At 43.7% G+C, this 16,676-nt stretch overlaps 1 protein-coding gene across 1 annotated transcript in view; it reads left to right on the top strand.

Moving 5' to 3' along the window:
• NUDCD1 (NudC domain containing 1) overlaps positions 1-16,676 on the top strand; it is a 469,559-nt gene that overhangs the window by 255,508 nt on the left and 197,375 nt on the right. The window contains exon 6 of the mRNA XM_086966120.1: positions 3,704-3,911. Coding sequence (XP_086822246.1) covers positions 3,704-3,911 — 208 coding nt within the window. The remainder of the gene's footprint in view (positions 1-3,703; positions 3,912-16,676) is intronic.

Raw genomic sequence — 16,676 nt, 5'->3', positions numbered from 1 at the left:
AAGCTCCACTCTGAAGCTCCACTCTGCACTCTGAAGCTCCACTCTGAAGCTCCACTCTGCACTCTGAAGCTCCACTCTGAATCTGCACTCTGAAGCTCCACTCTGCACTCTGAAGCTCCACTCTGAATCTGCACTCTGAAGCTCCACTCTGCACTCTGAAGCTCCACTCTGAATCTGCACTCTGAAGCTCCACTCTGCACTCTGAAGCTCCACTCTGAATCTGCACTCTGATGCTCCACTCTGAATCTGCACTCTGAAGCTCCACTCTGAATCTGCACTCTGATGCTCCACTCTGAATCTGCACTCTGAAGCTCCACTCTGCACTCTGAATCTGCACTCTGCAGCTCCACTCTGAATCTGCAGCTCCACTCTGCACTCTGAATCTCCACTCTGAATCTCCACTCTGAATCTGCACTCTGAATCTCCACTCTGAATCTGCACTCTGAAGCTCCACTCTGAATCTGCACTCTGAATCTGCACTCTGAATCTGCACTCTGAAGCTCCACTCTGAATCTGCACTCTGAAGCTCCACTCTGCACTCTGAAGCTCCACTCTGAATCTGCACTCTGAAGCCCCACTCTGAATCTGCACTCTGAAGCTCCACTCTGAAGCTCCACTCTGAAGCTCCACTCTGCACTCTGAAGCTCCACTCTGCACTCTGAAGCTCCACTCTGCACTCTGAAGCTCCACTCTGCACCCTGAAGCTCCACTCTGCACCCTGAAGCTCCACTCTGCACTCTGAAGCTCCACTCTGCACTCTGAAGCTCCACTCTGAAGCTCCACTCTGAAGCTCCACTCTGAAGCTCCACTCTGAAGCTCCACTCTGAAGCTCCACTCTGAAGCTCCACTCTGAAGCTCCACTCTGAAGCTCCACTCTGAAGCTCCACTCTGAAGCTCCACTCTGCACTCTGAAGCTCCACTCTGAAGCTCCACTCTGCACTCTGAAGCTCCACTCTGAAGCTCCACTCTGAAGCTCCACTCTGAAGCTCCACTCTGAAGCTCCACTCTGCACTCTGAAGCTCCACTCTGAAGCTCCACTCTGGCTGAACATAACCGTCTGCAGTTTCACACGTTACATTTGTGTTAGCTGCATTACGTCATAATTTATTGTCAAAGGCTGGTTCAAATATGTTCTTTCAATGTTTCAAGCTGTTTTCAAGCGTTCACGCTTTATTACAAATCACAAAAAGATGTTAATATTTCACTTCTGTTCTTGGATTTTCGTCAAAATATAAAACTCTGAATATAATCTTCACAAAAGTTATTTACAAAAGTTTAAGCTATTGCCATTACAAATTAAATACATTATTTAACAATTAATTTAACAAAAAAAATAAAAGCCATTGTTATTTGTAATATCAATACATCTAAATCACGTAAATAAAAAACATGTTGCATTACAAATGCTATAGGTGTCACATTTGCGAAAGTTATAACTATTGGCATTGTAAATGACAAAGCTATTAATTTAGCTTTTTTAACAAACACATAAATAAATAAAAATGCCATTTATAAGACCAATAGCTCAAACTTTCCTGATGCGAGACCTATTGCATTTCCAATGCTTGTTTTTGTTTCACTTTTACTTGCGGCGTTACACAGTGTCCTTGATAAGTCGGTAAGCACTATGTTTTTTGAGTCACTCGATTTTGATTGACCGCCAGTCCTCAGCTAGTCATAAATCCATCATTTAGAGGCCAACCCTTCATTTGCAAATAGCCGTGCTATTCGAAGGTTTCTGACTACACAGTTAATCAAGTACTAAGGCATCTTTTCTTGACCTGGACTTTTCAGCGCTCAATATGGGGGAGTGTCACAGTGATCATCAATTGCCAGTGGCGCTTCTGTTTATTGAATGTGGCAGAGCAGCCCCGTCTGTGCTCTCCACGAAATAACTGAGCTGTCTGGAAGACTCAAGTAACCAAAATAGTCGCTGCTAACATTTTTTTTTGCACAGGTCGTTATTTCATATCCGGACTGGGCCGACACGGCTGTTCAATCTTCTGAGGTCGATAAACTGAGTGCTGGTAATGTGCTGCTAATGTGTGCAGTTATTTTCCAACACTTAGAAAGGGACGAATTTGAGATTTTAGGTTCACAGATGCCAAGAAGGTTCAACGTGGAGGCATAATCGTAAGGTAGGTTCAACAACATTTTGCAGCCCACGCCCATCTGTCAGTCACGTTCAGCAATCATAGACACATTATACCCTGTGCGGCTCATCTGTGCGGTACACTGGTCATGCTTTCAGAATAAACAAGCATTTGCAATGCAGTAGGTCTCGCATTTGCTGGGTCTGAGCTCTTGGCATTGTAAATGACAATGCCTTTGTTTTGTTTTTTTAAATCTAAATAAAAGACATTGTAATTTACAATGCTAATAGCTTAACCTCTCGCAAATGCAGGACCTATTGCACTAAATGCTTGTCTTGTTTGCTCGCGGGCGCTGCGGGGGAGGGGCATTGCTGCTTAGTGCGATAAGTTTCACTTCCTGCTAGTTCACCGTTTCGGCATGTCGAGGGTCCGTGAGTGGAGCCGGATATGGAGGTAAGTGCGCCCGGTAAGACCGCAGCCAAGCCAAGGGTCACTCCGCCTAATGCATATTTGCTATTATCACAGCCCTTCCCTCAAAATACACTTGCTTGAATCACTGTGCCAGCGATGGCTTTGTGCCGATACTAAGGATGTCTGTTGTTCTGCTGCTCTGTGAACGTTCCCATGAGAGGTCATGGGGTCATGGGTTATCAGCCGTTTACAAGTCACAGACTCCCATGGCTGGAAGCTTATGACCCAGCTTTACTTTAATATTCATGGCAGCCCTGGCAGCTTCTTTTCCCCTCCCTACCTCCTTTCGCTTTTCTTCTTGGTTCCGACAACTTCCGTTTTGTTTGTGTGAGTGGTAAGGGGGCGGAGGGCTTGGTTGAGGGCAAGTGTCTGTTACGGAGCTCTCGCCACGAAGCTCCGCCCCCTCCCCGGCTCCACTCCTCAAACGGTGATTTCAGATCTGTATGCAATATTAACAAAGCAACGCATGGCCGCCCGTGCTTTCCTCGTACTCACTAGTGTTAAGAGGCGGTGGCTTCCGAGTTTCGAACAGCACTTCGCGCTGCAGGAGGTCATTGACAGTCACTAGTCAGCCCACTACCGAGCAGACTGACCCGGACCCAGCCCAGTCCATCCAGGGCTTTCAGTGGCATTCATCACAGTGTCTCACCGGAAGGCGGGCATCAGAGAGAAGCGGGAGGGGGCGGGAAAGGGGGAGGAGAGAGCTGACGACGGCCGGCCGGAGCAGAAGACGGGCACCAGGAAACAAGCGGGAGGGGGAGCAAGGGAGGTGCCGGCAATGCCGGAACAGAATCGGGGGCGTTCCCGGCGTCGCGTGACGTCGGCAAAAGCCAAAGAATGTCGGGAACGCCCCCGTGTCTGGTCCGGCATTGACGGACAGGCCCCTCATCCAATGGCTAGGCTCCATTTATGGAGCCAGCCAATGAATGACGAGGGCCGACCCAAAGCCACACTACAGTTCTCATTAGGTTTTTGCTGCGCAAAAAAGATGCGCAGAGCGCATCTTTTTGGCGAGGCAAAACCTAAAAAGGGTTCTTCTTTAATTCAGGCTCCACATTCCTGAATTTAAGTTTGTAGACTAATCAGCTGTTTCTATTGTTTAGCAATGTTCACTGATCATTGAAAAATATCATTTCCAGCTCCTGTGTATACCTGGCAACAAACTGCAGAAGAATTAACCATTTTGGTAGTTCTCCCAGAAGAAAGTACAAAGGAGGATATAAAAGTCACGTTTTCTCCAAGTCGTATCGATCTTCAATTCAAGGGTGTGCCTTCTTTCTTGAATGGCCCGCTGCATGCAGCTATTGACCATGAAAGCAGCACGTGGATCATGAAAGATACATACAGGTACATTGGCTTTTAAAATTGTAATCCATGATCGCAATTAAGAGAACATTATATATATATATATATATATATATATATATATATATATATATATATATATATATATATATATATATATATAATGCAATATGCTTCAGTACTTCAGTTTTCAATTTATGATTTGTATGAATTGATCATGGACTGTGGGTACCCACAGTCCATGCATACAGCAGTGTTTTAACAGACATACAAAGCAATTATTTAGAAATCCAGCATTCTTCACTGAGGGACATCCACTGGGTGGACGACATGCTTAGATACAACATTTGTAGCACTGTATGACATCGTTTTCTATTGGATCTTGGACTTGAATCTTTGTTGTGTTAAGTTTTCTGCTTTCCCAATTCATGACAAATGTTATAAGAGATGGCAGGCTCCTTTTATGTTTCAGTCCCAGTCATTGTCAGAACTCTAGCTGAGGTACGCATACATTTACCTGAATCTTTGATAATTGAGTTCTGTCTCAATACACTGCACTGTGGGATGCCTCTGCTTAATGTTAGAGCTGCAGCACTGTAACCAATCAGGATGTATGTTCCTGCTGCTATCTTTAATTTGTCTGCGCTTCTGCATGTCAACGAGAAGCAAATTTGTCCTACCTAGAATCGCATAAACATCTTTATAAAAATATATATTTTATTTAAACAGGTAGAAAGAATAAATAGCATTACTGCTGCTCCCCCTCGCACATTTTTAGAAATTTCACTAAAGTCACCACTCTTTGGCGATAAAGTTTCTCCCTTGATTTTACTTGCCTCATCTTATGTATCCAGGAGTCGTAGAATGGGATATTGAACTACATTGTTGCAAAATTAAAGATTTGGCCACAAGAGATGCAATAAAGAGTAACTGCTTCTGCCGAACAGAGAGATTACGAGTGAAGTTAATTCCAAAACGAGCTCCCGGAGAGCAGGGGCGGCTCTAGGCTCATGGTGGCCCTGGGCAGGAAGCGTAGGTAGGGGGCCCCGCAAGAGGGGGTCTGGGCGGAGAGCGGAGGCCAATGAAGATGGGGGGGTCAGGGTGTTTGAAAGTGGAACAGAGCCAGAGGCCGCCAAATCCCTGCCAGGGGCCGCCACGCAAATATGTATACATCCTCAGAGGATTATTATATTAAGGATATATATTGGCGTGGTGGCCCCTGGGGTTTGGTGGCCCTGTGCAGGTGCACAGCTTGCACATGCCTAAGGCCGCCCCGGCGGAGAGTCTGGAATTACAGATACCTGGAATTTAGTACTAAGCCACTGGAACACTTTCCTTCAAAAGTATGTTAAAGCTGGGCAGGTAAAGCATACGTGGAGCCAATCTCAAGTCATGACCACCTGAATCACACCTCGGATATTAAAGGAAATATTTTCTGCAGACAGGGTGTGTATAATAAAGCAGCTGTTTTGAGAAAAAATCTGTTCTTTTAAAGTTGGCCCCTCTAATGGCTCCACAGGCACATGTGTTCTATCATGTGTTCTAAGGTCTCCATAACCTGCTATATAATAACAAAAGGAGCTTAGAGGGAAAAAGAAGGGTACTATTAGGGAAAGCCCTCCACTCAATGAAATGCAATCCAAAAATTCCCTGTACCCAGGACTCAAGTTAACAATTATCTTGCGGGCATGAGAACAGTCTCCACTGGAATTTTCTATAGTAAAATTCTGGATATACCTCTTCGTGACTTCTCTAAGTAGGTATTTATTGTCTCTAATGCCCCACTGTCCTAAACGAACACTTCATTTGTAAATACTAGTAAGAAAAGAGGGGGTTCACTATATATTCAACTTGGTGCAACCAATATAGTCAGCCCTAAATAGGACTATACCAACACCCACACATACACATTTTGTACCAGGAAAAAAATGTGTGGTGGAGAGGAAGGCACATCACGGGCGAACACCCTCGGGGCAATTTGGTCAGTTGTTTACCAAATGTTGTGCCCCTTTCTCATCATAGGTGGCCATTCCAATTTCCAGAATTTGTGAATAAAGTGAAGAGAAAAGGTTAAAGAAAAGGTGTGAAGCAAGAGCTTAGAGCATGGCTCCTAACAAAGACAAAACAGAGTGAAGATAAAATCAACAGTCAAACCTCCTGAACCACTTTATTACTAACTGAGGTCTGGACTGCTGAGTTAAAAAGGCTGGTAGCTTATTGTCACATACCACTACCTGCAACCGACATGTTTCACTGCCTGCTAGATATTATGGCAGATTTATCAGGGTTAACACTCTGTTGCTGCACCCACTTCAGTCATCTTTAAAACAGGAAGCTGCCGAGTTGAAAAAACACATATAAAATAGATTTAGGACCCATTCTGAACCCAAACATTGTTAAATCAAAACAATCTCCTCCACCAATTAATTTGAATAGAAATTAAACTTTTAAATGGAAAGGACTTTACCCTGGATCAGCTATGCTCAATCGTACCAGCTGAACAAGGCAATTCTCAGCCTTACTGTTGGTTGTCGTATCAACCTATAAATCATGTAAGGACAATAAGTACAAAGATAGCATGCCCTTATCGTCATACTTTAGTACTCTACTGATCTCACTAGCTGCAGTTCTAGACCTATAGGTTCACATAGAGTAAACAGAATGTATTTAAACAGAGTATGCTCTATTCATGCCAGATATAATTGTGCACAGAAAAAATATATCTGACGTGACCCCATTCTGGCATCTGCTGAGGCTTATAGGTTTTAATCCCCCAACTGGAAACGTATACTGTGAACTGTTCTACCGGCTGGAAACGTATACTGTGAACTGTTCTACCATTTCCAGATCATTTTATGCTGTTGTTGATAAATTTGGTCACCCAGCTGAAAACGTATAGTATCAACTCCTTTTTATTTTATTTATATCGTTTCTAGATAACTCTATACTCAAAACGAATTGTTGACAAAGCACAAACGGTTTTAAAGCACATTACAACATTGCGTGCGCAAGGTTAAACCGAAGCATCAAGTGCGAGCAAAATGCGGGGCCGGTAACTCAAAGAACACACAACCCCACACACGGAGCCCTCTCCTTACCATACAGTCTATGATTTCGCGCCGTAAATCATCCCAGGAACATTTCCGGGATGGAATACGCGCGATTTAAACACTGCTCGTCAGAGCCCAAACCACGCACCACCCGATCACGTGGTCGGGAGGCCCCTGTCACGTGCCATGGTACAGCATATAGTTAGTCCAGGATGCGCAAATAGCCAACTAATGCGGGGGCCATTTTAGAATGGTAACTTCATAAACAGGCTACGTATATTTTACCCCAATAGTTACAGCATAAGGTGTTGTGTACTAATCGTTACAACACGGAGTATTATATATCATTTACGATATTATTTTATTAATCGCTAATAAACTGGAGTTTAAGGATTATCAAGATTTAACCAATTGAAATGGTATTCGGAAAATCTCTTTATTGTTGAAATAGGGAAGAGGGATTGATTGCCCCAGCTTATGCCACTGTCCGGTATTTGATGTTAATGTGATAGAATGCATTTAATATTTAATGTACTATAACAGAAAACTGTGTACATTCAAAGAGGAACCCATTGCCATGTTCTCTTGATATACACAGTAAATGATTACCTCACATAAAGCCACGGTCCGGTTTTAGATGATGGAATACACATAATCTTATGGCATTTGATGTGCTTTCACAAATAATGGTTTACATTCAATTGGGAGACCTCAAACCACAAAAGTGGTATTTATTAAATTTTTACAGTGTTTAATTTCCAATATTTCTCATAATAGAGCCCTATGGTAGAGCACAATATGGTCGTTCGTACCGGTCCTATTGCAACTAGGAGAGAAGACAGATATCAGAGGGTTAAGCTAATTTTGGTGGTAAGTAAACTATTTAATTTTGTTCCACTCAATAATTTCATTCAGACCCTGCTTGTCACTGCCCTCTCTAAAGATCCATTTTGCTTCCTTGGTGATCAAAATTGATTCGGCATTTGTCGGATTTCCCCTCACTGTCTCCAACACTGTCCATGTAAAGCTGTGTTTTTCTTGATGACAATGTTGAACAAGTTTGGTCGTGAGTTTTCCTGCCCTGATGGTACTGAGATGTTCCTGTATACGGACTTTTATTTTCCTTGTAGTAAGTCCGATGTATTGTAGGCCACAACTGCACAGTAAACGATAAACCACATTGGTGGTATTACAGTTACTGGATTGGTTCAAAAACCATTCTTTCCCTGTAGATAAGGCGACACTGCTACATCTTTTGGTCAGTGGGCATACTGAACATGTTCCACAAGGATAATGTCCCTTCGGTATCATTGTGGAATCATTTTTCAAAGGTGCCTGGTCTCTGGTATGGACAAGCCTGTCCTTAAGGTTACCTGACCGTTTAAAGGCAAATCTGGGAGGGGGCATGGAAAAATCTCTATTACTTAGTAAATCCCAGTGTTTTCTAATAGACTGCCTGATCTTGGTGGCCATAGGTTCATAAGTCATAACCACTGGGAGGCAGTCCTTTTTCTCTTTAGTACTGTGCTCAAGCAAAGCACTCCGGGGAGTATTAAGTGCCCTCTTTCTTGCGTTCTTAACAACTTTGTGGGGATAGTTACGCTGTTCTAATCTCTCAGTAAGGTCACCAGACTGTTCAAAAAATGTATCAGTGTCAGTGCAATTTCTTCGATATCTTAGAAATTGGCCCACCGGGAGGTTGTCCCGAAGGGCCCTCGGATGGTATGAGTTATACAGTAAGAGAGAATTTCTGTCTGTGAGTTTTTGATGTACTCGTGTACTTAGGGTTCCATCTCCATTAGCCTCTATGTCCAAATCTAGATAGGTGGCTTTGGTACAACTGTAGGACCAAGTAACTTTCAAACTCTGATCTTGTGAGTTTAACCAGGTAAAGAACTCAAGTAGTGACTCCTCTGAGCCAGACCAAATGCAGAGCACATCGTCTATATATCTCTTCCAGAGACAAATCTGGCTCTGGAAGGGGTTGATATCAGGATAGACGATGTGCTCCTCAAACTGGCCGACGTATATACAGGCCAGGCTGGGAGCCATAGTGGCCCCATGGAAGTGCCAGAGGTCTGCAGGTAAAGCTGATTCTTGTACATGAAATAGTTACGGGTCAAAGCCACCTCGACACATTCCATGACAAATGACTGTGGAACAATATAGAACCACTCGAGTTCCCCCAGGGCGCGCGCTGTTGCCACCAGCGTGGCATCCTGGGGGATACTCGTGTACAGGGACTCAACGTCAATGGTTGCCAGCCATTGTACGTCTGGATCATAAGGTACATTCTCCAAGATGTTTAAAACATCAGTTGTATCCTTTATAAAGGATGGTTGATTAACCACTGCTTCACGTAGGAAATAATCTGCATACTGTGAGAGAGGCTCAAGAATAGATTGTATCCCCGACACTATAGGCCTGACAGGTGGTGGGCGGTGGGCTTATGTATCTTTGGTAAGATATATAGTGCCTGGGTCCTTGGGGTGTCATTGACCAGAAACTCCGCTTCTTTCACCGAGATCCATCTGTTAGTTTTGTCTCTGCTTGCCATTTCCTGAATCAATTTTGATAGTTCATCAACAGGGTCTTTGTTTAGAGGGCGATAATTGGCATGTACACTCAGCAGTCGTTGTACCTCTGCATCATAGTCCCTGGTGTTTAATACAACAACCGCACCCCCTTTGTCTGCTGATTTTATAGTTAGCTGACTGTTCTGTTCCAATGACCTTACTGCCTTCCAATCATCTGTAGTCATATTAGTTTGTCTGAAATGTTCCTGGGATTTTTCAAATGTTTCGATGTCACATAGGACCCTTTCCTCAAAAACAGCCACCTCCGGGCCTATTGTGGCCATGGGAGGACAATATTTCGAAGGTCTTTTTAGATTAGTCCCTCGAAACGAATCAGTGTTATTTTCTTTATTAGCAAAGAATTTCTTCAACTTGATCTTCCGCATTGTTTCATGAAATTCAATGCGGCATTTAAAGGCATCGTGTCTGGGAGTCGGGACGAACCCCAGGCCTTTGTTCAAAACCCTCTCCTCCTCAGATGTTAGAATATGGTCGGACAGGTTTACAACAATGCTCTCATTTAGTTTGGTGTGCGGCCTCGGCTGCGAGTGACCCTGGGTGAATGAGTTTGCCATTGGGGTACTGTGTTGCCTCTCCCTCTGCCTCGTCCTGAGGTCCCCCTTCCCCTGTTGTGATTGGTTCCTTGACCCTGCCCTAAAAAAGAGCGTAGTAAGGCGCCTAGATCTTCGTTTTGGCGGTCTTGTTGGTTGAACCTCACCCTATTGCCCTGTTGGGGTTCTTCTTCCTCTTCACTCGAGGTATTATCAAACGTCCAGTTGTTAGGGGTCCGTCTGGGCTGTTGCCTGCCACCTCTCCCTCTCTGCCGTGTACCTGCACTTTGTTGATCTGGTGCCTGTTGATAATATTCTTCCTTCACATACGGGAAAGCCCATTCATGTGTGTACCTCTCTAGATTTTTTGTTAGCCCCTTGATTTTCTGGTTGACCATATAATTCTTGTAATCGGTCAAATCGTCCTGGATTCTCTGTAAATGCTCTTTACTGTCCAACAGAGTGGTATCTTTAGATATGGTCTTTTCTAATTCAATGATTTATTTTAGAAGGTCCTCGCTTAATCGTTGGGCAGTACTAATTATTAAAATCATCCAATCTCTACTACATTTATTAGCAATAAAGCTACAATCCTGTCGGAACTTACTGTCGTCTAGGAAAATACGTTGCTCAATCCTGACTAATAGACTAGGGGGTGCTGCACCTGCCGTATAATATTCTGTCATCAACGCACCGTGAAGTGCAATCCTCACTTGTTTCTTTTTAAGGTTAGATAATTTCTCCCATTCTTCTCGAGCAGAGGTAGTGCCTCTCAGTGGGGCACCAGGAAATAGTGATGGCCCTGATAAGATTGCTGCTATCTGGTCATTAGTGAAAGCCAGGCAGTTCTTATCCATCTGGAACCCTATTTATTATCCTAAAGTCTAAACAAGAGTGCGTTCCAACCTAGTTGGCAAAAGGGGCTCAAGGTAACCAACCCCCCGATTCTATAGTGTAGTCAGATTATCATATCTGAAAAGCTGTGAAGGGTTTGAGTCCAGAATGGATATCTAAAACAGAATTTAAAAGGAACCTCCCAAAGATACTTGTATATAAACGCTCTCACGGCTGAGCCGCCGTACAAAACATATAATAACAAAAGGAGCTTAGAGGGAAAAAGAAGGGTACTATTAGGGAAAGCCCTCCACTCAATGAAATGCAATCCAAAAATTCCCTGTACCCAGGACTCAAGTTATCAATTATCTTGCGGGCATGAGAACAGTCTCCACTGGAATTTTCTATAGTAAAATTCTGGATATACCTCTTCGTGACTTCTCTAAGTAGGTATTTATTGTCTCTAATGCCCCACTGTCCTAAACGAAAACTTCATTTGTAAATACTAGTAAGAAAAGAGGGGGTTCACTATATATTCAACTCGGCGCAACCAATATAGTCAGCCCTAAATAGGACTATACCAACACCCACACATACACATTTCGTACCAGGAACAAAATGTGTGGTGGAGAGGAAGGCACCTCACGGGCGAACACTCTCGGGGCAATTTGGTCAGTTGTTTACCAAATGTTGTGCCCCTTTCTCATCATAGGTGGCCATTCCAATTTCCAGAATTTGTGAATAAAGTGAAGAGAAAAGGTTATAAAAAAGGTGCGAAGCAAGGAGCTTAGAGCATGGCTCCTAAAAAAAACAAAACAGAGTGAAGATAAAATCAACAGTCAAACCTCCTGAACCACTTCATTAGTAACTGAGGTCTGGACTGCTGAGTTAAAAAGGCTGGTAGCTTATTGTTGCATACCACTACCTGCAACCGACATGTTTCACTGCCTGCTAGATATTATAGCAGATTCATTAGGGTTAACACTCTGTTGCTGCACCCACTTCAGTCATCTTTAAAACAGGAAGCTGCCGAGTTGAAAAAACACATATAAAATAGATTTAGGACCCATTCTGAACCCAAACATGGTTAAATCAAAACAATCTCCTCCACCATTTAATTTGAATATAAATTAAACTTTTAAATGGAAAGGACTTTACCCTGGATCAGCTATGCTCAATCGTACCAGCTGAACAAGGCAGTTCTTTGCCTTACTGTTGGTTGTCGTATCAACCTATAAATCATGTAAGGACAATAAGTACAAAGATAGCATGCCCTTATCGTCATACTTTAGTACTCTACTGATCTCACTAGCTGCAGTTCTAGACCTATAGGTTCACATAGAGTAAACAGAATGTATTTAAACAGAGTATGCTCTATTTATGGCAGATATAATTGTGCACAGAAAAAATATATCTGACGTGACCCCATTCTGGCATCTGCTGAGGCTAATAGGTAATAACCTGCTGCCAGTAGTTCCAAATAGGTGCGCACTCCCATGCGAAGTGTAAAAAATCTGCTCCTTCCTGTTACATCAGGCACAGTGATCATTTTCTCAAAGTTTAAAGCGGTGGAGTTTAGCTGGGGTATAATATAGGTGGTGCAGGTATTTAAAATGTATAATTGTTAACCTGCTACTTGTTGGAATCTTTTCGGTTTGCTGGCAGCAATATATCTATTAGTTATCAGTAATAGGGACCCCCAATTCGAGAGCCCTGCTTTGGGTCAGAACTATTTACTTGAGTAGCGCGATAGAGCATGGAGACTACGTGTGTAGGTGCTTAAGTTTGTAACTGGTTGTGCAGGGAAACCAATTTTACGGGCTCAGCAGGGAACTCTGGAGTGGCCTTTTTAATGTCTTGTCACAACCGTGCATACAGAAACAATTCCATTGGAGTAGGTTGGCAATCTCTGAAAAAACTTTCCCTAGTATAGAACTTTCCTTTTTTGTACATGTCCTTCCATTTCAGTCTCTCAGTCCGTTTCATGTGTTACCGGGAGCTCCGGATGATGCTGTATCTCCAGCAGACCTGGGACGAATCCCGATTGATCAAGCAGCACCAGCACGTTCATGAGCAGGCTCAGCCTGTTTGACAACTATTTTGCTAATATTTTCGTATCGCAATTTATCAACAACAATGGTCTATATGAATCGTAGTTCTCCTCCTGTTTACCAGGCTTTGGTATTGATATTATGAGCGCTTCTCGCAATGTTTGTGGAAGAATTCCGAGCTCACAGGCCTCTTCATAGAAATTCTTTAGTATAGGCACCAAGCTTTCGCTATATGCCTTCTAAAACTCTGCAGTGAGGCCATCGGGGCCCTGGGCCCCACCGATACTGAACAGCATAATTGCATCCCGGATCTCCTCTTCCTCTAAATCTGCTAAGAGAAATTCCCTTTGTCCATCTCCTAACCAAGCCAACGCTGTGTCTTCAAAGTATGGCTCAAATGCCATAGGGTGGGTCCTCTGTGTGGCATATAAGGTGGTATAAAAACTATGGAAGGATGCCAGAATATTTTTCGTATCCTTGCGCATTTTGCCCTCTGAGTATAATGTTTCCAATATCGTGTTGGAGAAATTCAGTTTGTGTGTTCGTTCCGCAAACGCCTTCCATGGCCTTTCCCCCTCCCCATAACTTTGTGCCTGGTGATATTTCCCAAGGAAGAGGCATGTTTTTCTCCGCTGTTTCCTGGTACTCCGTAAGTTTACCCTGATTTCACTCTGCAAGTATCCCTCTGTTGCACCTCCGCTCTGCTTTTCGACCTTTAAGATGCCCTTTTCTAGTTTCTTAAATGTGGTGCGGATGTCCCTCAGCATTCACCATCCTTTTGCGTTACATAACCCTCTTAAGGCAGCTAAATACACCCACAGGCTTTCCCATTGGGAGAGGTCTTAATGGCTCCTTGAAATTCAGTTAGGAGCCACTGCCTGAGTCTGAAGTTATCTACTAAGAGTAGGCAGATCAATTGCCCCAAGAAATTCACTGATTAGTTCTGGGGAGACAGTGGATGAGAAGGAGTATAACTTGGTCTAATGCTTTGTGAAAACCCCAACTATATCCTCAGACTGATATGCCCTCTGATCCCTGGCCTCATCATAGATCGATTTAATGTACGCAATATTGCACCTTTTCTTTACTGACCTGGTCTGAAAACCTTCTAGACTGTTCTCTCTCTTCATAATATTGTTGAAAGCATGTATTCTGGTTTACTATTGCCTGAGACACATTATGTTTTTTTAAATGCTGCTTGGCTTTGATCAGTCTCGATCCGGACGCCTGGCGATAACATGCCAATTGTGGCCATCTTGCCTGATCTAGATCTACCTGCAGAGCTAGGGATTTTTCCCTCCTTAAAATTTATATTAGTGCTTTGCATGAAATCGCTTTGCCCCTGATACAGGCCTTGCACGTCTCCTCGACTGAAAATTTGCATGTCAAACCTATGCTCCTCTCTAAGAATTCTGCAGTGTTTGATCACATAATTGCTACCCACCCTGTATCGATTTAACAGCGCTTTATCTAACGACCAACACATTTGTTCTGCCCTTTTAATATTCATGCTTAATTCTATCACAGGGACTGAGTGGTCTGAAAATGGATTTGTAAGTATATGATAATTCCCCCTATCCCATTGGTGTGAAATTTAAAAAATAAACAATTCTCGAACCTGAAATAAAGCTTTTGGAGAAGTCAATGAATTTCCAAACTTGGGGATACTGTAATTTACATGGGGCGAACTAGGGCTGCCTGGTAAACTAGGCCCTACACATATTGGCTAAAAACATGGAGGCTCTAGGTTTGTTCTGCGACTTATTCTTGCAAGATGAATCCAGCCTTCTATCTTGTAGCATATTAACCCCCCCTCCCCCATCACCAAAAGACCAAGAAGAAGGTCATAGAGTTCCTTGAGGGGTTTATGTCATCCTCTCTAAGGCTGTAAAGCTTACTATATGGAAGGATTGGCTCTCTACGTTAAAATTCGCTGTAATACATGTTGCTTTGTGGTCCCTAATAACCTGGTGCACTTCCCCTGTAAAACTCTTAGTAAACAGAATTGCCACCCCCCCTAACTGCAACGCCGGTTGACGCAAAGAATACCTGATCAATCAAATTTGGCATTTTAGGCAGTTTGGATCTTGAGATGAGTTTCTTGGAGCAGAATTGCCTGTACTTGGCTGTCGCAACCCATTGAAGAGTGGATCTAAAGTTGAATTGATAATTGGCCCCATTGATGTTGTACAAAGCTATTCTTATGAGTTGCCTATTCGTCATCGAATATATACAATGGTTTGACCCAGTTTATTGTCCTGCTCCAAATAGATTGTCTACTTATCTCCTTTTTCGAACCCAAACTATTGTAATTCTTCATATTAGTGAAGCACTCGAACTCAATCAGCAAATGATGTCACACCCTCAGAATGAACTTAGACAGATTTGATTTTGTATAAAAATATTATTTAGTTATATTTATTTTCTAGAACCATGCAAGCCTGGTACAGGTAAGTGTAAATGGTACTTTTCAAGGCAGGTTGAACAATACAAGCAAGCTGAATAATAATGGCTTTGTTACAGGTTTCTAAATGCTTTCAATGCAGTGGAAATTACTGTTAGAGTTCTTTTGGATACTTTTCACATTACTTTATAGATTACTTTTTCTACGCAGTGTGATTTACCTAGATATCACACTAGGGCATTTCCCAGAGAAAAGTTAAGTAAAGCAGTTTTGAGTTAGTTGCTGTTTTTCAATATTTCATACAAAAACAATGCCACACTTAAAACAATTTTGGGGAAAAGCAGTGCAATCCTATGGAGGAAAATTAAGTTATCAGTTTAAAGGTAAGTACAAGTTTGTGGGGGTTGGTATTTTGGGGTTAGAACAAGGGTTCCCCCAGGGTCAAGGATGCACTCTCAAAGAACCCTCAGCGCCACTAGGGCGGCCAGGTGCAGAGTGCTGAGGCCCAATGTTATCCAATGGGGGAAAGGGGCCTCCGGTTGGTGGCTGCTCACGAGCAGGTCACAAGGTTGTGGGAGCAAAGCTCCTGGTGTTAGGCTCAGGGCAGAGGGGGATACAAGTTAGTACCCAAAGTGCAGCGGTGCAGGGGCAGCTGGGTGCAGGGTGCTGTTTTGGAGTCGGGTGACCTGTTGATTTCAATGAGGATTCTCCAGTTGCAACAAAGACTGCAGGCTCGGGACAAGGATCTTTTGGAGGTGACACCCAGTTGGAGAGGTAGGTTGGGATGCCTGGAGAGGCTGGGACACCGTCGGTTCAGCCAACCAAGGCTGTGGGACTTTGGGTGCAGGGGTGTCTTTAGGCGTCGGGTTTTCCTTACCAGCTCCGGTCGCGGTCGGGGGGTTCCTCCAGAAAGAGGGTGCAGGCTTCGCTTGAAGTTTTGAGGCAGGCCAGAGATTACCAGATATCCAGTCAGGATGGCCAGGGAGACCTCCTCGGAGTGTTGGGCCACTCGAACTCAGGCCGTGGGCGTTGGGTGCAGAGTTGTGCAAACTTGCGGATTTGGCCGGAGCCAAGGTCTGTCGGTGCACAAATCTGGTGCTTATGGGAGACCGTATTTTCTGTGGAATGCAGGGCAGGTCCACAGGGTTCTTGAGGTTGCAAGCTGCAGGACACACCAGGATTTTGCTGGAGCAGGTTCAAGGTAGGGACAGGTCGGTGGGGCTGGGGCAAAGTTAGTGGGCGTCCTCCGCTTCTAGTTTCAGCGCGGCTCTTCGGTCCTTCTTCTTCTTTTCTTCTTGGTCAGTTCTTGTCTGAAAGACAAGGTTCAGGGTTGTCCCTAAA

Source organism: Lissotriton vulgaris, chromosome 4_1, assembly GCF_964263255.1.
Source record: "Lissotriton vulgaris chromosome 4_1, aLisVul1.2, whole genome shotgun sequence".
Taxonomy (NCBI): domain Eukaryota; kingdom Metazoa; phylum Chordata; class Amphibia; order Caudata; family Salamandridae; genus Lissotriton; species Lissotriton vulgaris.
The sequence above is the reverse complement of the archived record's forward strand: the minus strand, read 5'-3'. Positions and strand labels throughout refer to the sequence as shown.